The sequence below is a fragment of the Molothrus ater genome, chromosome 3 (assembly GCF_012460135.2).
Source record: "Molothrus ater isolate BHLD 08-10-18 breed brown headed cowbird chromosome 3, BPBGC_Mater_1.1, whole genome shotgun sequence".
Classification (NCBI taxonomy): domain Eukaryota; kingdom Metazoa; phylum Chordata; class Aves; order Passeriformes; family Icteridae; genus Molothrus; species Molothrus ater.
This window is the reverse complement of record NC_050480.2, coordinates 4,647,424-4,672,131: the sequence shown is the minus strand read 5'-3', so window position 1 is coordinate 4,672,131 and position 24,708 is coordinate 4,647,424. Positions and strand designations below refer to the sequence as shown.

Sequence of the window (24,708 nt, the reverse complement as noted above, 5' to 3'; positions counted from 1 at the left end):
GTGTTCACTGAAAAAACCCATTTTACTTCCCAAGAGTTAGAAAAGAAACAGAAAATGTTCACTTACAAAGCTACAACAGATTGTAAACAAGCAAATCATAGAACCCATAGGAAATTTCTAGATGTAGTACAAAACTACAGTGAAAAGAATGATTACACGGGAGGAGAACAGCCATTTACAGCGGCTCTCCTCCCATGTCTCCTGATTCCCATTACAAAACCTGTGGCTGTGGAGTCCAGGCACCGGCACCGCCGTCACGGAGCACCGGTGTTACTGCCGTCCCTCCTCCGTGTCCTGTGCCTCGGAGTGACTGGAAGGAGCTCCCTCCTGTCCCTGCTCCAGGCAGTCCTGCAGCTCTGGGATGCTGTTGGCTCGCAGCACATCCAGGTAGAGCAGGTAGTCCTGGAGGCAGGCTGGCAGCGGCAGCTCCCGGATCACACGCTCCGAGCGCAGGCGCTCGCTCCCCAGCAGGGACCGGATCTCCAGGCGGCACAGGTGGGACAGGGAAGGAAGGAAGGCTGGAAAATGGAATCCCAAGTCAAACACAGAGCAGCTCTTACTACACCAATATATTTACCAATAAAAAAGGAAATCAAGAGTGAACTTAATCTCAATTTTCCCAAATAACTCCCGTTTTTTAAACTCCAAAAACATCCTCATTAGCTTCAAGCATTCTAAAGGAAACATGATTAAATGACATTATCACTTGGACAACTTAAAATTATTACAGACTCTTTTAAAGAATAATTTCCTTTGAAAGGAATTATTAACAAAGACATCTAAGTGCAGTTTCTCAGTCACATAACACAAGACCTGCTTTTCTGAAGGCTGAACTATGAAAAATTCCTGCACAGACAATTGAATCTTTTTGGCTGGTCACATTTTGATTATGTTTGATTTTTATGGTTTGCATTTAATTCCTGCCCAATGCTTACAAAACAGGACAGATGCCTCATTGGAAATACAAATCAAATTAGAGAAGTAAAACATAACTAAGTCATATTGTCATCTTCTCCTAAATGTTCCCATCTGCAGCCTGGAAGCTGGACACACGGAGACATTATTTTCCTGCCTGTATTCCTTACCAAAATGGCTCTTGGAAGTCCAAGTGAACTTCTCCTTGTATTGGGAAAGGTGTTGCTCCACAATTGGAGGAAGTCTGCTCCAATTCATGAACTCCAGGACAAAATTAAGGACATCCTCACTCATGGAGAAAATCCTGTGTAACAAAGACTTCTTTAAAATACCTTTTTAAAGTATTTGTAGATTACAGAATAAAAGACCAAAAAGCAACACATGTGATACACAAAGACAGTGACATTCATTCAGTGACTGAGTAGCAAACTTGTGGTGTGTTTACTACAGCCTGCAGAAAATACAAATATTTCAAAACTCTAAGTTTAATCCTGTAGTGCCCAATTAAATATAAAATATCACCAAGCTGTTGTTTATATGTGGAAAAACTTCAATAATAATAATAATAAAAAAATCTGACTGGAATTTTTGCCACATTGTGTTAAACAAAACAGTCTCAAACTGCATCCGTTTCCTCTCCTCCCAGCCTTGGCCCAGCTTCATTTCCCATTTGTTTCCCATCCCTCCTGACCTATTTCTCCCATTGAAATTTCTTACCATGGCTGTATTAAAGTATCACACACACAATTTGCAGCTAAATTTGGGGGTTAAGTAGAGATGTTAGATATAAACTTGGGAAGTGACCCTTTATTGCTATTCTAGAGAAAAGCAATTTCCAGTCTGGCTTTCTTCCTAAAGAAAACTGTTTTACTGCCTCCAGACATGACGTGTGAATGATTTATTTCAGACTTTCCACAACCCCTCCCGTTCCTGATGGTGGCAACAGATTATCAAGGGCCATCCTGTAGCAGCTTTGCACATTAGCATGGGATGTTTGAGTTAAGAAAGACAAGGCTCCCTGCTTTACCAGAACCTGTGCATGAAATTCACGGGGTTGAAGCCAGCCAGGAGCAGGCAGGGCAGCCATTCCTTGTATTCCTTCTGCACTGTGCTGCTGTAGAGGATGAAGTCTGTTAATTCCTCCTCCGAGGGCAGGGAACAGCCAGACCTCAGGAAGCGCCGGAACAGAGCAAACTTCTTATGGCACAGGCAGTGAGCCAAGTTGATGCCACGCAGGGTGATGCCGTATTTCAGAAGGACATCAATGAACTGGTAATACCTGTGAGCAGAAGGAACAGGGCATCCCGTGAGCTTTGCCTCAGAAAGCACCCACCACTTGTTACATCTGTCTGCGATAAAACGTTTCAAAGTGTTTTTATTAAAATCCTTTTATCATTACCTCCAATAGGGTAAGGACTGAGACTGTGACTGGTGCTGCCTTTTAGGGATTAGAGGGCACATTCCTCCACAGAAGGGGTGACATGTGTTACCTGCCAGGTTCACAGAGCAATCACCTGCTCTGCATCCCTTCCTAAATTACTTATTATAAAGCAGCACCAGGACAAAAAGGGAAAAATGGCGTCCAAGGATTTTTAAAGGCAGCTTCCTAGGAGCAGGCCAGGAACTAAATTCACTACTAACAAACCTTGTTAATTTAAATGGTAGCCATAAATAAATTATAAATAATATAAATATTTTATATAGTTATATATCATTATTAAAATAGAAAGATTTATTTATCATAAATATTATAATAAATATTTATTTATTATAAATAAATGCATTTCAATCCATGTACAAAGAAATAATCTGTTAAAATCTGAGAGGATTCAAAAGCCGTTTTTGAAGATGTTTTCCTTAGTGCGGCAAGCGAGTCACACTCCAGGGCTTCACATTAATATTCCCAAGGAAATGGGAATAATGAGGAGTGTCTGCAAAGGGGGAACACACTGGCATTCTGGAAAAATGTTAGATGATAGAAAGCAGTTGAGGGAAGAAGGTGGAAACTACAGTTAAAAGTAAGTTAATTAAAGCAAATATGATTACGAATAACTCCACAATAGAAGAGGTTTGCTTACTGCTTTTGGAAGATCATGCACATGGGGGACCTGCAGCCGAAGTCCAGGCACTCCTGAGCATCTGGGCTGAAGCCCTGCTTGAGCAGCATCTCCAGGCACTCGCCGTCCCCGCCGTACAGTGCGGAGTACACCGGGCTCACTTTGCCCTCGCCCTTGTCACACACCCGCTCAGTGACTGGAATCAGCAGCTCCAGTATCCTGCAGATGTTTAAAACAGCTGCTTTCTGATCTCATTGCAATGACTGATCTTAAACACACAGCTATTTTTTCACAGGGTCGTTGCAGCTTTGGAAGAAAATTGTGTTTTTTCACTCTTGAATTTGCAGCTTTATCATTCCATACGCAGACCCCCGGCAAATGTTGTGCTTTGGGATGGATTTGGGCTGGAAAGAAGTATTTTAGACCAAACCAGGGACAGCTACTTACTATTACCCAGCAACTCTTTCTACAGCAACAGAACACCACTGCACCCTAAATCCCAACTCCAAGGAAGTTTGGAGGCAAACTGTAAATGTGAGCTGCAAATGAAATGAATTCTTATTTCTATGAAACAGAAAAAACATTCTGTTTACACCTCACACTCCAGGCCACATCACATTAGTGACAAACACCAGATCCTTTGCTGCTGGAACCTACTGGTGCTGCATAAGAGTTGCCAGTGATGTATCATCATTTATATATTTAAGTGCTGTCCATGTGTGAATCATGGAGTTCCTGAGAGATCCTTCTCCCCAGTGGTCTACTCCCAAAACTTCCTTCCACTCTTGGCTCGCTGCTGTGGAACTGACTTGTATATCTGAAATTGGGCAAAGCTGCAAATTCATCTCTGGAAAGATTAAAGAAACTGTTTCTGTGGCTTTGATTTTTCTGGCTGGTCCAGCTAATTCAATATTTGCATATAATTACTTTTGCTACTTAATATAGAATTCTAATTAGCAGCTGTTCGAGTAATGTATAATGTATAACATGGTTATTTGCATTTTTAAATGGAAAAGTAAAATGGCCATGGAGTGAATTGGTATCTGGTTCAGCACCGTGGAAAACCCTCTAAATTCCTTAGGCTATGGATCAAACCCAGGTTAAATGCTGAATTAAAAATCATATAATCACAGAATGGGTGGGGTTGAAAGGGACCTTCAAGGTGATCCAGTTCTACCCCCTGCAATGGGCAGGGACACTTCCACTCTCCTAGGCTGCTCCAAGCCCCATGCAACCTGGCCTGGAACACTTCCAGGGATGGCACAGCCACAGCTTCTCTTGCAACTTGTGTGTGCCAGGGCCTCACCATCCTCACAGGGAAGCATTTTTCCCTAATATTTCATCTAAACCTACTCCCTGTCAGTGTGGAAGAAACTACTAAAGAGACATTTAAAATACAAAAATAATCAGAACTTCTAAACTACAGTTTGAACACTCAATTTTCCTCCCTTTTAGGGTTGAACTTCCTCCTTTGGGGATCAGATTTGTGTGACCAGGACCTTCTGTCTGAATGCCTCTTCAACCACCTACTTTGCATGGCCCATCTCAGCTGCTGCATGGATGGGTAACTGCCAGTTATCCTCGTTGCAGTAGAGGTTTGGGTCTGCCCCTGCAGCCAGCAGCAGCTTCACACAGTCCAGGTGTCCCTCCTGTGCAGCAATCAGCAGGGGAGTGGCCCTGTCCTTGGCCTGGCAGTTGACGTCCGCACCTGACACAAGACAAAACCAAAGTCACCTCCATCAGTCATTATCCTCCACAGGCTGGCTTCAAATTCAGCAAGGTCTCCTCAGCAATAAGGAAATAAAACCTATAACACTTGAAAAGATGACGTGCAGGAGCAGAGCTCCAGTTGCACTCAGTGGGAGCTGCGGGAGGGAGCGTGGCCAGGGAAATGGAGGGTGGTGGTTACCGTGGGACAGAAGCAGGCGCAGACTCTCCAGCTGGCCATACTGAGCAGCCACAAACAGAGGGGTGATTCCAAAGTCATCACGGCAGTCCTTGCTGGCCCCTTTCTCCAGGAGCATTTGCATTATCTCAGTGCAACCCTGAAATCAGCGTTTTTATTCTCAACCAGCTGGAAAGCGAGGAAATGACACAACCCGTTTTCCCCCACATGATCCAGACAGAAATAATAAACCCCATGATATGTATTCAATATCCTGAAGATGCACTTAAAAATTAATGGTAAAAGAAATTAGGCAAGTTTAAATTGATCACTTTTGCTCATTTACATGATAAAGTGATTTGTATGTGTTAGAACCATTAAGCCAACATATTTTTAAGTACAAGCTTATGACTGCTAGGGTAGGTTAGGAAAAATTACCTGACAAAAATGCAATAATTATTAAATAAATAATTATCCCCCAGAATACACCAGTTACACCAAAATTACATTATGTGCTCACAGGTTACCTGAAAGGAAGCTTGGTGCAAAGAATTCCATCCAGACCAAGAATGAGAACCTTCAATATTTGCTCCGTGTTGGAGCAGGAACTTGACAACCTCTGTATGTTTATTCTCAACAGCTTCCACAGAACAGTAATAAAAAGAAAAAAAATCTTATTGAAGAATTTGAAAAAGAAATAATTTAAGTATTTGGATTTAAAAGCTCAAAAGGTCACACTGCCAACTTCCTGAAACAATAATCACAATTCCTTTAAACTTGCCCATTATATACTGGCTTGCCTTTTATATTTAGATCCCCAAAACAGTGTTGGGGAATGGAAATGATGCCAAACTTGGAAAATACTTGGAATCAAAGGTAACATGGCACGCATGGTGTCTGGGTAGAGAGGCAAGTAAACCAATAAATGTATTTAATCAGATTATTTAGAAGCATTCAATTAAGCCTAACATAAGTCATAGAAAAAAATGTTGAAATAATGGACCTTAATTGCCAAACTAAGAATGTCAAAAATAAGTCTTTTTACATAAGAATTAGGGAGGAATTATAAAAATCGTAAAGGCTTTGAAACAGCCTCATACAGATGTAATCCTGAACCTCCTAAAGTTTTTCTGTGCTTGATGCAGAAAATATATTTGCTTTTATAATTTATAATTTGCTTTTATATTTTGTTTTAAAACATTGTCTGAAGCAGATTTACCCATAAACAAAAGGTTATTTCCACACCTCTGAGTCTAAAGCCTGTTTATTTAGGGCTACAAAAATATGCAACATGGCAGGCAAGTAAGAAACTCCGGTGAGTTTAAACTCGGAGAAACTTGAGTTTTAACTGGTGAGTTCAAACTCTGGGGCTTGAGGAAAGCTCGTGTCACCTAGGAAGAGTGGGGTGGTGGCAGATTCAGTGGTGACATTGTCCAGGTCAGCCCCAGCTTCCAGGAGAACCCGGAGACATTCCAAAGAGCCGTGACGGGCTGAGAGGTGCAGAGCACACATCCCTTCAAACGTCCTCGAGTGGATGTAGTCATCAGCTGGAGCTGCAGAGGACAGGAAAAAGGGGATATTTGGCAGTGAATTGCAAAATACAATCATTTTAAGAAAATAACAGAGTTATTTGAGATATGTAGCCTACGGAACACCCATGAATATGCTGTTATCACCTCAAGAATCACCCATGAATCCCAATATGTCAATTTCTACTTACCACAGTCAGGAAACCACACAGAAAATCCCCAAACAGGAATAGGATAAATCTATGGAACTTGTATTTTCTATGACAGGGTAATTTAGCCCAAAATCACGCTGTTTCCCATTAGGTTTTCCTTACCTGTATCAATGAGGAGCTTCAGGCACTCACTGGAATTGTGCGCTGCCGCTTCGTGGATGGGCAGCCACCTCCTGTTATCCGGGACATCGACGCTGTATCCCCGATTTATCAGTTCCCTCAAAATCTCAACATTGCCTTCTCTGGCTGCAAGGCCCACGGCCGAGCACCTGTCGGAATAGGCTTCTGTGAAATCCATCCCTGGCAGGGAGCTCTGCAGCAGGAGGAAAGGAGTAGAGGGGGAAAAAACAAAGAGAGATGTGTGTTGGCACAATATAGATATGAGGGCGGTTTAGTTTGTTTAGCAGAGGATTTGGTTTGGTTTGTAGGGAGATGGTGGTTTGGGGGGCTTAGGGAGAGGTAATTGCCAGGTGTGAAAAATGCCAATGACATGTTTTTAAAATTTTTTAAAAGTTTAATAGTAATAAAACGGTTATAAAAATAGTAATACAATTAGAGTAATAATAATTTGGACAATTTGAATTAGGACAATATGAAACAATAGGAACAAAGAGTTACGGACGTCCAGGTACCTTTTTCTGGGCAAAATACGCCCGAAGAAGGACCCACGTTAACAGAGGATTAACCATTAAAAACAACAGCCTGTTGCATATTCATACACCTCATACATGATGCATAAATTCCATTCAAACACAGGATTCTGTCCGGTCAGTGTCAGCTTCTTCCTCTGAATCCTGACAGCACCTTCAGGACTGAGGAAGGCAGGAAGTTTCTTCTGATAATGGAGCAATAAATTCTCTTTCTCTGAAAGATTTAGGTGTCCTGTGGCTGCTATCTCAGTGCGAGTCCTTTCTTTAGAAAAAAACGTATCATACATAGCACAGTTTCTATTTTAACATTTTGTTATAACCTAAAACTATATTTAACACACTATTTGAGAGAATTAACACAGCATTACTTTCTAACAAAAACACATACAATATTCATTTTAATATTTGCGAAAAGCCAAACATAAAATATGCATTTTTCACACCTGGGGTTGTGAGAAATTAAACCAAATTTATCACAGGGTGGGCTGGGGAAGGTCGTCTGTGGGTTTTGAGGGGAGGTGGTTGTTTGGAAGGTGTTTGGGGATTTAAGGGGAGGTTGAGCTGGAGGAGAGATGGTTGTTTATGGGGTTAAGGGGTGGTTCTTTGTGGGGTTTGAAGGCAGAGGTGGTTGGGGGCTTTGGCGCAAGGTGATTGTTTGGGGGGATGCGGTTGTTTGCAGGACTGGGGGGCGAGGCAGGTGCTTGGGGGAGGTCGTTTGTGGCTTTGGGACGTGGTCGCAGGTGGGTTTTTGGGGTGACGGTCGTCTGTGGCCTTGGCGGAGGCTGCTCGGGCCGAGGAACGGCTCCCGGCGAGCTGTCACAGCGCCGGCCCCGCCAGGCTCCGCCGCCGCACCGGGGCCGCCGCCTCCGGCCGGGGCCGCCCCGCGGCTCTGCGCAGGCCCCGCCGGGCCGGGCCGCCATGTGGGTGTTCGGCTACGGCTCCCTCATCTGGAAGGTGGATTTCCCCTACCAGGAGAAGCTGGTGGGGCGCGTCCGCGGCTACAGCCGGCGCTTCTGGCAGGGCAGCACCGACCACCGCGGGGTGCCGGGCAAGGTGAGCCGGGGCCGGGGGGAACGCGGCCGCCGCGTCGGGCCCGGCTTCGGGCCCTGCCCCGCGGCCGTAGCCGCCCGCAAGGGCTGCACAGAAACCCAGGAACACAAAGCCCTTTAAGGAGGGCTCCGAAATGCCTGCACTTGTCATTCAGCGCGTTAAATGCCCTCGGTGAGGGGCGGGTGTCAGGCTGCGCACAGGGAATAGGACCAGCCAGAATTATTGATCCAAGTAACCCCCGGCTGTGTTTTAACTTATTTTACTCTCAGGTGAAAATTCATGGATTAGGAAATACTTGAAGTTCTAAAATTCTTCACCGTTTGGAAAGAGAGAAAAAAAAATAGCGAGAAAAAGAAACTAAAATTCCAAGTGGACATTCCCAGTGTCATATGTTTTTAAGCCACGGGGATAAGGTATAGCCTGCACCCAGGTAACTCCACTGTAAAACCTGAGGCGGCTTTGAGAGAGAAAAAGCATCAGGATTATTTTAAAGAACACATCTTGCTTCTTGGAAGGTTCCTGTTGAAACAACACTCATTAGAATATCAAACACCATAAAATAACTCGCACAGAGCTCAAAGAACACAGCCTGAGCCACCACTGACACACATTCAAGAACAGCAACAAGGAAAAAACAGCTCTTACAAATATACAGCAAATTACTTGCTAGTTGCGTTTTAAAAATATTTTCAGAGGATTATTCCCAGTAGTACAAACAGTACTTAATTCCTCTGATCAATTAGTATTTAGTAATTTGTTTCTTAATGTTTGTTTTGGGTAGTTCCAGGCAAGACAGGACTTTGCAAGAAATTAAGTAAATATCCTGCCCTTCCTTAGGCAAACAGATCCTTCTTCCTTCACACAACCCACCTGAAGTTCTCCTCAGTACTGCCTTTCATATTAAATCAAATCAGATTTAAATGAATTTAATTAATTTAGGCTACAGGTACAGACATTCCTAGTAAGGACAGGAAAGCTGATTTCCATCCACCACAGAATGTCTCTTTAATCCACAATTCACAAAAATCTTCGTGACCCATTGCAAGTGCACAAGTTAGAGAACTATCAATGACTATGGGAAAAACAATCCAAAAGGAACACTGAAGTTATCTTTGGTGTATCATGGGAACAGACTCATTTCTCCTCAGGAAATAGGAGTCATTTAGTGTTCATGTAGCTTTATTGCCTTATTTTATCAGTCAGGTCAGGAATAAATTGCTCACGCTGGAGAGAACTAATTTGATACCAAAAGCAGCAATTTTAAACTGCAGATGTAGTTCAACATAGGGTTTTATGTTTTAAAGTTTTATACAACAAACTTCAACTATTTTATTTCCAGTATGTACAAACTGGCTCCTTACTTTTTCCTACAAGAATTAACTTCCTGGGGAAAACAAGCCATTTGGAAGGTATCCTCCCTCTGTCCAGTGAGGCTCCAAGGGCTCCTTGAGGATAGTTTTACATTAATGAAACTTTTAATTATCACTTTTGTTGTATTGTTAATTAATTGTCACTGTTTTTAATTGCAGTGGAATTGAGTCTGGACAGCACATGTAAAGCAAGGACATTCAAACCCTCCCAATTTCTGACTGCTTTTAATTTTTGTGTCACAGGCACTGTCCACCCAGAATTTAACATGTTGTTTATTTTATCTAATACACATCCAAAGCTACTCTCCAAAAATACTTACACTGGATCTGGACCTTACTGGAATTGTGCTGGATTAGTTCTCTGAGCGTTTCATTCCTTGTTCCTTGTTTTTTTCTTGTTTTGGTTTGGTTTTGCTCATGATTTAGGGAAAAAGCCTCTGACTGAATGATGATTTCATCTTTTAAATTTTAGCCTGGAAGAGTTGTGACCCTGGTTGAAGATGCTGAGGTACAGTACTGTTGTACAGAATGTCCTGTTGCATTTCCACTCATTAATTTTTGCTTTTCTACGAGCAGATAACTGTCTTATCTTAAGGGAAAAGTTCTCTCAGTGTTTCTCAGAGTTACAGCAACGATTGTTTCAAATAATCAGTATAAACTGGAAGTAGTTTGGGTCTGTTATTACCACAGGGATATTTTAAAGTATATTCTGGAATAATCACTTTGGCTATCCAGTTGTGAGATGTAGAATTTGATAGAAAGATATATCAAACATACATGATTTGATATCAGCATTGAATGATAAATGTAATTGCTTTAATTTCAGTTTCACAAGGCTTGACCAACTTGTGAAGGTATCTCAGCACACCACACCAGTTCAGGTGTGTAACAGGTGTAGGTGACCCTCAGGTCCTTACCAAACTGTCACTAAACACAAGGAACCTGATCAAAATTCCTTCAAATTCAGCATTATTTACATTTGTCATTTTCAGACATAAATCTTATGAGGTCAGAGAGAAACTCTGTGTCCTTTTTGCCAGCTCCTTAGTGGCCTGTATTGAGGCTATTTACTACTCCAGATATTAACAAAACAGGAAGTTGCTCTGTTAGGAAAACCTTAAATGCAGAGGATAAACCATTTTATTGTAAAGGAAATAATTCCTTCCCTTGGCTGCTGATGTCAAGCCCTGAAAACCAAAGCTCTGGGCACTCTGACTCAAACAAGCCATAACCCGTCAGTGCTCGTTTTAATTTTTAATCCTAATACCAAGAATAACCCCCAAATAGCAGAAAGAGGATGATCACTGATAATTGCCTGAATTAAGCAGGGACTGAATACTTTGGGACTCTTACAAACCCTGCAAAAAGCAGCAGAAGGGCGGGAAATCAGTTTCCTGAAAGCTTTGCCTAAATGCAAGGATTCCCGAGTATCCCTCTGACCACCTCTCCTCGGCCAGGGCAGCGTGTGGGGCGTCGCCTACCGATTACCAGCCGGGAAGGAGGGAGAGGTGAAAGCCTACCTGGATTTCCGGGAGAAGGGCGGCTACAGGACCACCACGGTGATCTTCTACCCCAAGGACCCGTCGGTGCAGCCCTTCGACGTGCTGCTCTACATCGGCACCCGCGACAACCCCAACTACCTGGGCCCCGCGCCGCTCGAGGACATCGCGCGCCAGATCCTGGGCGCCGCCGGGCCCAGCGGCAGGAACACCGAGTACCTGTTTGAGCTGGCCAACTCCATCAGGAACCTCGTGCCCGAGGATGTGGACGAGCACCTCTTCTCCTTAGAGACACTGGTCAAGGAGCTCTTGAACAAGCACCAAAACCTCAACTGTCTGTGAAGTGACCTCGTAACAGGCCTGGTTCTGGTGTTCTGATGCCTGGGAGGAATGCTCCTCTGCATTGTGCTGTCCTAATTAGTGCTGCATATCTTAATTAATGCTGCATTCAGAATAGGAGTTGGTTACTTAAAACTGCCAAAATCATTCTCCCATTCTTTCTCAAGAAAGGAGAGCAACAAAAGTCTTCTAAGTTCAAATCCAAATATCTCGGCTTTTCATCCAAAGACTACACCTCAAGACAACCACCTAAACTTCTCTTTATGTTTTATTATTATTTCAGGTTTAAAATAAATCTTTAGAATATTTTTGGGGTCAAAATTGGCATGCAGAGACAAGTTCCTTAAGATTTAAGTGATAGTTTGTTCTGGTCCCAGACCACAGTGCAGGAATTTTAAGTGGTTGGCCTAAATTGTGTAGTAGAACATTTATATCAACATTCAACTCCTCTGAAATGAAGTTGCACCACTGAATTAGTCATCTCACCCTTTATATGTTACTTTATCCTTAAATGCAGAGGATAAACCATTTTATTGTAAAGGAGATAATTCCTTTCCTTGGCTGCTGATGTCAAGCCCTGAAAACCAAAGCTCTGGGCACTCTGACTCAAACAAGCCATAACCCGTCAGTGCCTCGTTTTAATTTTTAATCCTAATACCAAGAATAACTCCAAAATACTAAAATTAACTAAGAGCCTGACTTGAAGTCACAACACAGCAAGAAGAGCAACTTTCATCTCTGTTACTTCAGGTGCTGTTGTGGCCCCATCTCTTTGAAAATCCCAGCTGCAAGGACAGATTTTAGTTTCACCAACAGAAGGTAACTAAGGGAGGAACCCTCTCTCCAGTAACCTTAGGGGTGTGTATGGACATCCCAAGAGGGTTGGGAAGCCCCAGTTTAGGCTGGTAGGCTTCCTGATGCAATCCGTCCCAACATGGACTTGTCATGCTCCTCAAAACTCTTTATTTTTATTAACTTTTAACCGAGTATATTTTTATATCTTAATATAAATGGTCCTGTTCCAAACACCACGTAACATCCTGTTTTCCCATCCAGGGAATGTGTGTTTAGTAGCAGCTTGGAAACCTGGATTCTGCATCAGTAATTGCAAAAAAAGTGTGGTTTTCCCCTAAAAAAGGTTGACCTTTCCTGTTCTTTACATCTTCCTGGTTTATATTTGTAAAGATAAAAGTGTGCAATTGCACTCTCTGCTTTCTTGAAAATTCTTTTTAGATTTAAAAATTCTTTCCTCAAAGACTTATCCTTGTTCCTTAAAAGAGGGCAGGGGATCCAGAACCATCAGGGCTGATCCTCCCTTTAAAATGCTAATTATTTAAGTACTGTGATTCTGTGTAGCTCCACATTCTCTGTCTTTGCCTCCAAGATTTTGTTGGTTCTTTGCTTCTTAAATGCATAAACCATTGCAATAATACACGTTCCTGTGTAGGATTTCAGTGCAATAAAAAAGCATTACAATGACTAACGAGGCTGGAAATTTCCAGAAATGTTATGTTTAAAGTGTGTCTGTGTGAGGGGGGACATCGAGGTGTGTGCCTCGCTGTAACATTGTTCTTGGGGCTGAGAGTGACAACACACATATAAACTGTGGCACATTAGGGATTAATTAAAGCATGGGAAATATAAATAGATACATTTGTTCTTGCTGTGTGGGATTAAAGCCACTGCTCTGCCCCCAGCTTTGGTCCCTACCAAAAGCCTTCCAGATCTGCTACCTTAAAAATTTTAGGCCATTTAGGCTTCTTTTTTCCTGACTGGTTAAACTCAGTCTCTATTTATGCAAATACAGATTCATATCTGTAGGCTTCACTACACAACCACGCATACAAAGCCACTGCTAAACCTGTTCTCAAACGGTGTCTGGGGAAACAACAGGCACATCCCTGACTATTTACAGAAGATAATGCAGAGAGGAGGGAGAGGGAAATCCAGACTTAAGGGTTAGCATCCATCATCTCCAAGGTATTTTCCAACCAGAATAACTCCAAGGGTCTGTAATAAGGGCATTCTCTGTAGCATGGCCAATTAATTTCTCACTCTTACATCCTCCAATTATTTATCTGCTCCATGTTTCCCATGGATCAGATGGGACTGGCCTAACCTGCTCTGATGTGAAGACTGTTTGGGTTCTCGGGTGTATAGATACACACACACACACACAGGTGTATAGAGAAACACACAGAGGAGCCCCTGAAGTGCTCTTTTACACTCATAACCTCGTACCTGGTGATTACGTTTAACCCTTAGCGCTGCCATTGATGACCAAAGTTAATTACTCGCATCCATTCCCCCCCTCCTCTTACTCGCCCCCATTTTACCCCTCGCTCACTCATCCTCATTCACACTCCTGCCTCCCTCACACTCCTCCCTCACACTCATTCCCTCACTTACACTCCTCATTCAAATTCCTCACTCCCTCACGCTTCTACTCACTCGCTCACTCACTTCACTCACTAAATTACTTCCATCGCTCACTTCCATCACTCCCCCACCCCGGTCCTTGGCTCTCTCCGCGCCCGGCCCCTCACCTGCGGCGGCGAGCGCTGCCCCGGATGCCGCTGCTGGCGGCGGGCGCTGCCCCGGTTGTTGATCGCGGCTGCCGGAAGCCGACGTGGCGGCGGCGCGGCGCGGCCTCGGCGGAGCCGCCGGCCGGCATGAGGGGCTGCGGGCTGCGGCCGCCGAGCCCGGCCCCGGCCCCGCGGAGGGGCTGCGAGCTGCGGCCGCCCTGCCCGGCCCCGGCGCTGCTCTGCGGGCTCCTGGCGGCCGTGGCCGCGGTGGCCGAGGGCGGCCGAGCGCTCCCGCAGCTCAGCGACGACATCCCGTTCAGGGTGAACTGGCCCGGCACCGAGCTCAGCCTGGTGAGCTCCCCCCTCGCCGCAGGGCCCGCACGGCCGCGCCGCCCGCGGAGGGCTCGGAGCCGCCTCGGCGATCAGGGGGGCTCGGGTGGGGCTGGCCCGCCGCCGGAGGGAGCCCGGCAGCTGGGAGAGAATCCCGGGGGATTCTGTGCCGAAAGCGGAGGGGGGAGAGCTGGGGGTGAAGGGGGATGGCTGGGGCTGGGGGCTGTAATAAAGGTCTGAAATGGGAGAGCAGGAGTGAGGGGGGCATGGAGGGGATCGGGGATCTATCGGGAGGGGATCAGGCATCTGGAAGGGACTGGGGATCTGGAGGGGATCAGGGATCTGGAATCAGGAGGGGATCAGGCATCTGGAAGGGATTGGGGATATGGGAGGGATTGTGGATCTGGAAGGGATTTGGGATCTGGAAGGGATCGAGGATATGGTTGGAAGTAGAAGGTCCAAAGCGAAGGCAGCAGCAAGCAGCTCTCAGCCAGCTAAACCACCAAACTCGAGTCTTGTGGTATAATTAAATCCCAGGAAATACTCTGGGAGCTGAAACTAATACAGTCTGGAGCACCGCTCAGGAATTCAGGGGTGTTTCTAATGAGTAGCATTAAAAAGCCCCTGCCTGGCTGATACATGGGTTGGTTATTTTCTCAGCCGACCACTGGTGTCTTGTACAAGGAGGACAATTACATCATCATGACCACTGTGGATAAAGAGAAGTACAAGTGTCTCCTGCCATTGATAGCCAGTGGCAACGAGGTGAGTTCAGGAGTTATTCTGTAAATATAAACTGTACCTGAGTCTTTACGCTGTCAGTCTCAATATCATGAGATGTCCTTTTGTTGCAGGAAGAAGAAAAGGACTATAAAGGTCCTACTCCAGGGGAACTGCTGGAGCCTCTCTTTAAGCAAAGCAGCTGTTCCTATAGAGTATGTTACTTTTGTCCTGTTCATTAAATGCCAATTAAAAGGTTACAGGCCAGTCCGTGTCAAGGTTTTAGGGTAGTAAATGAGATACTAATACAGTCTGAAACAAGGTCTTTACAATTTTATGCCTTAATATTGCTGACAAAATTCTGTGTGATTAAAGATGTCAAAATTCAGATAAATAGGTAGCTATGGTAGCAGTTAAAAATATGAATTTTTATTTTTTAATTTAATTTTTTCCTTTGTTTTATTTGTGTGAAAGTCAAGGAAGTGTTTTCTGTTGTGTTTGTTTGGGCAACACTGAGACCACTCGTCTGTGCTCTTGTTTTTGAGGGTGCTCAAGCCAACATCTGAGTGGTTTTGTGGTGTAAAGATAATTTTTAAAATGTATTTTATTTCTCAGATTGAATCTTACTGGACTTACGAGGTGTGCCATGGGAAGCACATCCGTCAGTACCACGAGGAGAAGGAAACGGGGCAGGTAGGCTGCTCACAACCCCCTTCCCACTGGCACAGTCCTGCTGAACTCCTCCAGCAGACTTGAGTTTCTGTAATAATTTAGCCATGATTCCATTTTCCTCATGCAGAAAAACTGCATCTTTATTGTACAGGATATGTTTTATAGGATTATCAGAAGGCACTGTGTCACATCTTACTGGTTGACAACATACGCTTAGTTGACTGCTCAGTACATGGTATTTTGCATATCTATTAAACTTCCATATTTTTAGTTAGTTTACATACTTTTTTACTGATTCTTATGAGACAGATCTCTTGTTACTACAGATGCCATTTGTTCTTCACCTAGAAGTAGATTGTTGGGTTAATGAACTCTCATTCCCAAAATTATTTTGTATAGAAACTTGCAAGCTGTCTGCACTTAAAAGTGACAGACTAGCTTTGGCACTTCAGCAAAGCAAGGCCTGATTTCATGAGGCCTTTCTTTTATAACTTCTTTTATCTGTGTGCAACATTGAATTCCCTGAAAAAACTTAGAAAGTGGTAACTGATTTTTTTTTTGATTGTAGAAAATAAACATCCAAGAATACTACCTGGGGAATATGATAATGAAGAACCCGTTGTCAGAACCAGGTGTGTTTTAGATTATTTCATTCTGCTGATAATTAATTTTTTGGGTTTTAATTATTGCTGTCTGACCAGTTTGAGAGCCATTTTTTCAGGGAACCTGGCACAGATCCTCAGAAATATTCAAGTGCCTAGACTGGGACTTGGGTGGAAATGAGGTCGCTGAGCCCCAAGCTCAAGGGGCAGTTTAGAATAACTGATTTTTGGAGCATTTTTTGCCTGTAAATTAGTTGAAAGAAATCTTCCAAATCCACAGACTAAGTGTTCATTCAGAATTGAACAGAATAGAACAGAACAGAATTGAACAGAAATAGAATAGAAAAACATCACCTAGGCCGGGGTGTTTGTTTCATTCTAGGCCAGTGTGTGAAAGGCAGACACCATTGTTTTCCTGGAAGTGATGAGCTGCAATGCTGCAGTCTCCTGGGGGGATTTAGTGCTGTTCATCCCGCTTCTGGATCTCTGGCTGCAGCCCTGAGTGAGGGATCTTAGTCCTGGAAAGAACCAGGGCTTCAGAACGTGCCTTGTTTGGCCTTTCTGGGTGGGTGGGTGCAGTCTCTGTGCAGGGCTGCCTCGTTCTGCTGCTGCTGCTGCACAGAGCACAGAATGTTTGATCTGAGTCACCCTTTTTGTGGGGCTGGATGTTGAAGCCTGATGGGACCTCAGGTGACCATAGCTGGGGCTGTCAGGCTGTTGTCCCTCTGCCCTTCCTGCTTAGGTGGCAGATTGTGTCCTGCGTCCTTTCCCTGCTTCCTATCTGGCAGCTCCTGCTCCTTCCAAAGCACCTGCTTGTTTCCTGTCCAATTCCCACCCTTCCCAAACAGCTGCAGTGATGTGTTCTGCAGCCCTGCCTCGGTGTCAGGGCTGGATTTGGCCTGTCCTACCAGCTCCAGGTGGTTTTGTGATGAACTGAAGTGTATTTTGCTCTGTTTGCTGTGGGCCTCAGATCACTGGTTATTTCCTTTCTTTCCTCTTTTGCACCTGCAAGTGGCTCTTGGCAGTGTGTAAAGCACCAGCAAATACACAAACCAGAAAAGCTTCTCTGTGAAATTCCTTTTTTTTTTTTCAAGTGCACAAACTTACCCCATTCTTAATTATTCCCTAGATCAAGAAGAGAAGGAAAATTCCAAAGACGGTGCAAAAGAGGCAAGTGAAAACCATCTGTTTTAACTTCTGCCATCAATAGTGGATTTATAGTGCAATTTATATATGATTATAGAATCCCAGAATGGGTTGTGTTGGAGGGGACCTCTGAGATATCCAGTGCCACGGACACCTTCCAATATCCCTCATCCTGCCTGGCCTTGGACACTTCCAGGGATGGGGCAGCCACAGCTTCTCTGGGGAACCTGTGCCAGGGCCTCCCCACCCTCACAGGGAGGAATTTCTTTCTAAGATCCAATCTAATGATAAGATGATGTAATTAGTCCCCTCCCAAAATGAATATCAAGAAATGGAACTGTTCCTGAGCTGCACTTCTCTTGCTTTTAATTATCAGTCCCAGCTCAGAAAATTTATTTAGTTTTGCTGCTCAAATTACTTACACTCATCAAAGCCCTACAGCACAAAATCCCTAAGAGATGGAGCTGACTTGCTGACCCATCCCATAATAGTCTGTGTTTCCCTTTCCCCTTAGAGGACTTCCCCACTTGTTTAGGCCCCAGAACTCAACGCTTGAGCAGCTGGTTCTATAGCAGAGCAGTGGAGGTACCTGAAGCAAGCTAGAGTTTGGAATTAGTGAGAGCAGGTTGGACCTTGTTGCCAGTTCCCCTTAATTTTCATGCTGAAATGAAGCTTTTGTGTCTGTGGCCTTTGGAATAGCCCAGGGTGGTGGTTGTGTCGTGTTCTCAGCAGTACCCATGCCTGAGGAGCATTTTGAAAGTCAAGTGGGGGCAGAACGGGGCTGTTCTGGTGGCAGTGGCAGCTGTGCCTCTTGGAAAGCCAAGAAAACCAAGTGTTTTGCAGTGCAGCTTTTTTTCCTTCAGCTTCAGAGGAAATGAAGTCCTTTATTGCCTTTTTCTTGGGCAGTATTTATGATGCACTTGCCATGTCAGGATTTCCTGGAATCTCTTATCAGGCAAGGGCGTGTTGGTTCCTTAATCTCGTGAGTGTCTTCACTGGTGGTGGAGCAGTTTCTGGGAGGAGTCAGTGGCCTGGGACAGGGTGACGTGGCTTGAAAGCCAGAGCAGGTGAGGGGCAGAGAGGTCCTGGATCCCTGGAGTGTTCTGACCCCAGGAAACACCTCTGTCTTTTAGCACAGACCCCTGCCTGTTCAGCGCTGAAAACCTTCAGCAGCTCAAGCAACACGGGTAAAAAAGAGTCAGTTTATGGGTTTGGGCACTTTGGGAAGCCAGGGACTCCAGCTAATTTCAGGACAGAGATTTACCACTTTAGGGAATTAATGTCGTAAAGAGGGAGCTGGATGAAACACGAAGGAACAAACCTGAAGGGAGCAGACTGGAAGGTGTGACAAAATGGGATTTACCTTGTGTACACCATTAACTTCTTTAGCCACACCCACCAGTGCTGTGGCATCCTCTGGATAAGGAGCAGCCTGGGCTGGGAATGCTGAGAGGTGTAGTGCAGGTGCCAGGGTGACTTTGCAGAAGTTTTTTGGGTTCTTTAGAGCCTGCTGCTGCAGGTGATGAGCCTGGCAAACCCAGTTTGGGGGTGAACACCAGGACGATTTGGATGTTGCAGAAACACTGAGCAGCCACACAGGGTCTGATTTTAACCTGGTAATGCTTGCTCTGCACACAGGAATAACATTTTTTGTTTCAGAGGAGTCTCAGGAGCTGTCCTGTGGTTATGACCTGTTCCTTTCCCTCACCCAGATCCCCACAAAGAACATTGAAGGGCAGATGACTCCCTACTACCCTGTGGAGCTGGGCAATGGCACTCCCTGCAGCCTGAGGCAGAACCTGCCCAGGTCCAGCACAGTGATGTACATCTGCCACCCCGAGGCCAAGCACGAGATCCTGTCCGTGGCAGAAGTCACCACCTGTGAGTACGAGGTGGTGATCCTGACCCCGCTGCTCTGCAACCACCCCAAGTACAGGTACAGTGCCCAGAGCACCTCTGTCTCCTCCTAGTTTGGGGTTTCTTGAGGGATCATCTTCATGGTATTTGAAGACTGCAGATACCATGGGTGTACACTTTAAAAGTCTATAAAACCAAAAAGTATCTTCTCCAACCATAACCTTGACCTTGACTTTAGCTCCTCCCAACATGAGGAGCTCTCTAGAAGCCATTTCCTTATGGAGAATTCACAATTTCAGTGTTATTTTCCAAAAATGAAGTGTAGGTTTCTTGTTTCCTCCCCTTCCCTGAACTGTACCACGTATCTGAGGGACCCCCTGAGTCTATGGACCTTCCAAGGGATGTAAAGAGAACTGCGAAGGGAATGTGCTATACAGACAAGGGGGGATAATGGACAGGATTCCTGGATTTACACAGATGTTGGAATAAGTGAGTATTTAATCAGAGATCTGAAACAGGCCACAAGGCCTGAAGGCAAAATCCTGAATTTTGTAAACACATGGCAGTTGGAGTTACTAAGTGCTAAAAAGCATTTTTAATGTTTGGTATCCACTGTAAACTTTCTCATGTGGGTGGGTTTGGTCATACTCTGTTATCTGTGGCACTGTTATCTGTTTAATTTGTGAGTCTTTTCAGCCTCTGTAGCAGTAGGAAAAAAACATAGAAAGTGCACAGGGAAATTGTTCTGTTGCTTGGTAAGGATAAAATCTGGAGCTGCTGCCTCCTTCCAAAGGGTTCCTGGCCACCAGCAGGAAACACCGAAAATAAACACACAGGATCATCTTTCCCCCCTTATGTCACCTTGGTAAAAAAGGAAAGGTGGAGGTGGCAGCCTGGGAATGCTGCCCAGTGACATCACAGGGATCACAACCCAAATTCCAAGTTCAGTGTCCCTTTTTTCCTGTTGTGTGTTCCCAGAACAGCCCTGAGCAGTGCCTCGGCCTCTGGGGCTTTCCCTGTACACCTGGCATCTCATCCAGGGATGCACCTGCACCACCTGAGCAGCAGCAGATCCAGAAGCTCAGAGCACTGAACTGATTCCTGTACTTGAAGGTGTAACAGTGACATGTTCTTAACTTGCTGGGCAGGTTCAGGGCTTCCCCTGTGAATGACATCTTCTGCCAGTCTCTGCCAGGGTCCCCACTTAAACCCCACAACCTGGAACAGCTGGAGAAACAGCAGGAAATGCTGAAGATGCCTTTTAGGAGGGTTAAGGAGGTAGGATTTGTTTCATTTACTTTCCATCTTTAAGACATCTTGTAAGATGATGTCAGTCTTTCATTGGTCTTTAAGCTTGTTGAAACCATCTGTAACTCACCCTATTTGGAAGGAAAACAGAGCAAGTGTGGGCTACTGATTTAAATTTTCATAGCCTTTGTAGCCTACAGTTCACAAATGTGTGAAGATTTTGAGTAGAATTTTCTTTCTTTCAGCTAAAATTGCCCAAAACAGCCAACCTGATTCAGTGTTCAGTAACTTCATATAACTTGTAAGACTTTGTAAGGGACTTAATTGTATCCTTTAATTGCAGGAAGAAATGCCTTCAGCAAAGGAAGAGAAATTCTCTTCCATCCACAAGCCTGTGGCTGTTGGGAGCCACCAGCTGCTAACGGTGGGGACAACCCACATCTCCAAACTGACCGATGAGCAGCTCATCAAGGAATTCCTCAGTGGCTCCTACTGCTTCCATGGGGTGAGCAGCAAAGCCATGTGGAATAAAGCTATGTGGAGTACATCCTAATTTGTGTACTTGTTTAGTTTTTATCTTTAATTTTTCTGTTGAAATTCAGTTTATTTGAGCACACAGTGAAATGAAAGTAGGTAACAGAATTAGTCATGAAGGATTTCTGTTAACTAACAGATACAGAGTTTTACAGCTGAAACAGCTGGTTTAGGGTCTGGAGGGAAAGGATGGGTTTGTTTTGGGGTGTTCTGTTTGTTTTAGGGGTTCTTTCTGGTTCTTCTAACACTGAGGTTGTTCCTCTCCCCAGGGCGTCGGCTGGTGGAAATACGAATTCTGCTACGGCAAATACGTCCACCAGTACCACGAGGTGTGTTCAGAGAGTTCTGTTCGTTCCTTTAAGTTCCTGTTAAGAAAATCCAATCCTCTGGACACAGTGTAGTGATCAGCTTTTCCTGTTTTAGGATAAGGAAAGTGGCAAGACCTCCGTGGTGGTGGGTACGTGGAGCAAGGAGGAGCACATCGAGTGGTCGAGGAAGAACGCGGCCAGGACCTTCTACCTGCGAGAGGATGGCACCCAGACAGTCAGGTACCAACCAGGCTCTCGCACCTGGGACACAGGGCCCAGCCCTCTGAAATTTGGGTTATCAACAGGTGAAATAAACTGCCAAGAGCAGCATGTTCACATTTACCCCCCAGTCAACATCACAAATAAGGAATTCAGCACTTTGGATGTGGCACAGAGAAAAATCTTTCAACACTGAGCAACTCTTTCCCTCTGCAGTAACTGCAATACAACCTACTGCTATATAATAATACAATAGCTATATAGAACAGTAGTATAATATACAGTATAATAATACATAGTATAGTACATTATACTTGTTGCTATTTGTTAGTATATTAAATACTTGACCAATGACGAGGTGCTGGATCGCACCACTGAACTGACTGCTTAAAAACTGTGTTTGATACTTCCAAACTCTTCTATTCTGATCTTTTGTGGCAGGATGGTGTCTCATTTCTATGGAAATGGAGATGTTTGTGACTTGACAGACAAGCCAAGGCAGGTGACTGTGAAATTGAAGTAAGTGGACTTTTACGAGGTGATGTTTTGTGTCTGTTTCCTGGGTCAGAGGGGAAAGCTGCTGCTGTTGTCACAAGGCTCAGAAGGCCATAGCTGTTAACTTAATAAAATGTTGCAGACAGCAGTGAAATACATGTTAATGTGTGCTTATTGGCTACCAACCTCCCAATTTTTCCTCTATTTTCAGATGTAAAGAATCAGACTCCCCTCACGCTGTGACCATTTACATGTTGGAGCCTCACTCTTGCCAATACATCCTTGGGGTACGTACAGACACGCCCTGAGGTCAGGGCTGGCAGTAGGGCACATTTCCAGGATTATGTTTAAGGTGGCCCCTTTCTCCCAGTGACTGTTCCCAAGATTCCTGCAGGGCTGAGTTCATGGTTTGGTCTCTCTGTTCCAGGTGGAATCTCCAGTCATCTGTAAAATCCTGGATACAGCAGATGAATATGGGCTCCTCTCAGTGCCCAGCTGAGGACAGCAAAGCCCCCAAGGCCAAATCCTGGCATTTCCATGGGAACAGTGTCTGTGAGCTGACAAAGGCCTCACCAGCACAGCTCTCCAAGCTGAGGGACTCGTGAACCACTTTGTGTATAACTATGTGTATATAAGAGCTTATTGATAAACTTTTAATGATTAAAACCTTGTCTTGCACTTCCTGCCTGGCTCGTGTGTGGCACGTTCCCCCCTCGTTGATGCCATTGTTAAGGTGTAAACTCAGCTCAGAAAAGGCACTGAAAAATAACTGAAGATTCAAGGGAGGAGTTCAGCTGCCAACAGAAGGAAAAAGTGAAGCCAACACTTCCTGCTCAGGAGCCACAGCACCACTCATGGTTTTCCTACTGTTCCTGCTGCCTCCCAACACCCATGTTACCTCACTGTAACTGCTGGGAATTGTATTCTCCTGTCACTGCACCTCACCCCTCTTCAGCTGCTCTTTCTGGCCTGCTTCCCAGGACATTCAGTTTATTTATTTATATTTAACACTGTAAGGACAATTATTTTGCTGAACATCCTTCCTGACACCAGGTCCCGTTCCCCGTAGTGTGTCTACCTTGCCAAGAACATTTGGGAAGTTTTAATTTGCTGGCATCAGACATTCCTAGAAGTAAATTGGGAGGGATCAGATAAGTTGAAATGCTGCTGACAGGAGGATCTGAAGTAGATTTAGATTATATTTTTGAACAAGTTTGTAATGGCCAACACCCAGCAGAGCCTGGAACGTCTGGGGCTGTAGCAACAGTGTCCGGTCAGCGCGTGTTGGTCACTTCCGTGTGCCCACCACACTTCTCCTTTCTGCAGCCCTTGTGCAAGGCATAGGAATTTCTGATGGCTGCAGGGCAGGAACCTGCCAGCCTCGTGGCAGATGAGTGGGGAAATAATGCCCAAAATACTCCCCTGGGCTGCTGGACTGTCTGGGTGAGACATTATAGTGTCTCACCAAGCAGAAAACCCAAACAGCTGCAGCAGCATGATTTGGCATTTAAATTGACACTGCTCTTGCTCATATCCTGATTTCTGAGGCTCAGCAAGGTGGCAGAGGGAGCTGGAAAGGGGGAAAAATCTTTTACATGGATAATTTCTCAATGGAACAGTTTTGTACCCAGAGTCCCCTATTCCCAGCCTTCCTGCCTGCCAGAGGCATCAGCAGCCAGCACAGAGCAGGAAAAGATGGAATCATTTCACCTTCTGCTGCCTGCACAAGGGGCTGGCAGGACCCCCTCATTGTGGATCCGAGCTGCACAATCCCTTGGGATGGTTTTATTTTGGATCAAGGTTGCCCTGATGAAAGGCTGGAGCCCCCCAGCTCTGGGCAGCCTCAGCATCCCTCAGGCTGTGCCAAGGAAGGGAACACAACACAGTCGCTCTTCCTGCTCATCCCTCCCTCCTTGTGGTGGTTAGATCAGAGGGCAAGCCAAGAACAGTTATTTTGTGGAACGTCAGAATTCCCCACATGGAGGGGAACTCCCTGGAGGGAGGGGGAAGCACATCCCTGACTCAGAAGTCACAGCACCTGGTGCCTCCCAACAGCAGCTTTTGCCATGATGTGACCAAACAGGTTCTTGGCAAACCCTCGACTCGAGGGTTTCCTCCAGGTGTTCCTCAGCCTTGACTTCCCCTTGCACAGGAAGCTCCACGCTCACAGCTATTCCTGCCTGGAATCTGGGCTGCCCCAGCACCCACATCCACCTCCAAAAGAAACATGTTTGCTCCCCCTCCTCTCCCATTCCCTCCTGACCAACAGCTGGCTTAGATTTGCTCCTACACCTTCAGGAAGTAGAGCTGTTTCATACAGACAAGTGCATTTCCAGGTCATCAGTACCTTAAATTTTTATACAGCACCTAAATCCAAGCCCACCTTAATAAGAAAAGCTCCTGTCAGGTCTGGCCTCCTCAAAGCTGGTGCTGATCCTGTTTGGATTTGAGCAGCTCCTGTGCAGATTGAGCTCTCCTCCATTAAACAATATTCCCAGTGCACAAAAAGCCTTTCCCTGCAGAGAGAGACGGAACAAGTGGCACAT

At 45.0% G+C, this 24,708-nt stretch overlaps 3 protein-coding genes across 4 annotated transcripts; 2 read left to right on the top strand and 1 right to left on the bottom strand.

The window, feature by feature from the left end:
• Positions 1 to 3: 3 nt before the first annotated feature.
• ASB3 (ankyrin repeat and SOCS box containing 3) lies at positions 4 to 14,093 on the bottom strand. 2 transcript variants are annotated; one of them, XM_036380663.2, is made up of 10 exons: positions 14,053 to 14,093; positions 6,701 to 6,911; positions 6,249 to 6,410; positions 5,385 to 5,497; positions 4,882 to 5,017; positions 4,503 to 4,680; positions 2,994 to 3,191; positions 1,943 to 2,194; positions 1,086 to 1,219; positions 4 to 518 (listed from the first exon to the last, which is right to left on the bottom strand). In XM_036380663.2, exons 2-10 carry the CDS (start codon positions 6,894 to 6,896, stop codon positions 271 to 273), a joined length of 1,617 nt encoding a protein of 538 aa, XP_036236556.1. In that variant the 5' UTR covers positions 6,897 to 6,911; positions 14,053 to 14,093; the 3' UTR covers positions 4 to 270. The 2 variants fall into 2 exon arrangements, with proteins under 2 accessions (XP_036236556.1, XP_036236557.1); XM_036380664.2 differs by lacking the exon at positions 14,053 to 14,093 and having other exon boundaries at positions 1,949 to 2,194; positions 6,701 to 8,082.
• CHAC2 (ChaC glutathione specific gamma-glutamylcyclotransferase 2) lies at positions 8,167 to 12,989 on the top strand. The gene is made up of 3 exons (XM_036380666.1): positions 8,167 to 8,301; positions 10,141 to 10,176; positions 11,126 to 12,989. Exons 1-3 carry the CDS (start codon positions 8,167 to 8,169, stop codon positions 11,507 to 11,509), a joined length of 555 nt encoding a protein of 184 aa, XP_036236559.1. The 3' UTR covers positions 11,510 to 12,989.
• Positions 14,077 to 22,840, top strand: ERLEC1 (endoplasmic reticulum lectin 1). Its single transcript, XM_036380665.2, has 14 exons — positions 14,077 to 14,382; positions 15,022 to 15,126; positions 15,216 to 15,296; positions 15,697 to 15,774; positions 16,322 to 16,385; positions 17,485 to 17,525; positions 19,214 to 19,437; positions 20,507 to 20,636; positions 20,950 to 21,111; positions 21,410 to 21,469; positions 21,564 to 21,688; positions 22,109 to 22,186; positions 22,374 to 22,449; positions 22,590 to 22,840. Exons 1-14 carry the CDS (start codon positions 14,077 to 14,079, stop codon positions 22,659 to 22,661), a joined length of 1,602 nt encoding a protein of 533 aa, XP_036236558.1. The 3' UTR covers positions 22,662 to 22,840.
• The last annotated feature ends 1,868 nt before the right edge of the window (positions 22,841 to 24,708 follow it).

What these genes read in the sequence shown, in the direction of transcription:
- ASB3 (XM_036380663.2), bottom strand. Translation starts at nt 6,896, where the DNA reads ATGGATTTCACAGAAGCCTATTCCGACAGGTGCTCGGCCGTGGGCCTT. An exon ending in GCGCCTGCTTCTGTCCCACG is followed by an intron (nt 4,681 to 4,881) that starts GTAACCACCACC and finishes GTCTTGTGTCAG; the next exon opens with GTGCGGACGTCAACTGCCAG. An exon ending in AATTTCATGCACAGGTTCTG is followed by an intron (nt 1,220 to 1,942) that starts GTAAAGCAGGGA and finishes TTTGTTACACAG; the next exon opens with GATTTTCTCCATGAGTGAGG.
- CHAC2 (XM_036380666.1), top strand. Translation starts at nt 8,167, where the DNA reads ATGTGGGTGTTCGGCTACGGCTCCCTCATCTGGAAGGTGGATTTCCCC. An exon ending in ACCGCGGGGTGCCGGGCAAG is followed by an intron (nt 8,302 to 10,140) that starts GTGAGCCGGGGC and finishes TTTAAATTTTAG; the next exon opens with CCTGGAAGAGTTGTGACCCT. An exon ending in CCCTGGTTGAAGATGCTGAG is followed by an intron (nt 10,177 to 11,125) that starts GTACAGTACTGT and finishes CTCCTCGGCCAG; the next exon opens with GGCAGCGTGTGGGGCGTCGC.
- ERLEC1 (XM_036380665.2), top strand. Translation starts at nt 14,077, where the DNA reads ATGCCGCTGCTGGCGGCGGGCGCTGCCCCGGTTGTTGATCGCGGCTGC. An exon ending in TGCAACCACCCCAAGTACAG is followed by an intron (nt 19,438 to 20,506) that starts GTACAGTGCCCA and finishes CTTGCTGGGCAG; the next exon opens with GTTCAGGGCTTCCCCTGTGA. An exon ending in GCTCCTACTGCTTCCATGGG is followed by an intron (nt 21,112 to 21,409) that starts GTGAGCAGCAAA and finishes TCCTCTCCCCAG; the next exon opens with GGCGTCGGCTGGTGGAAATA.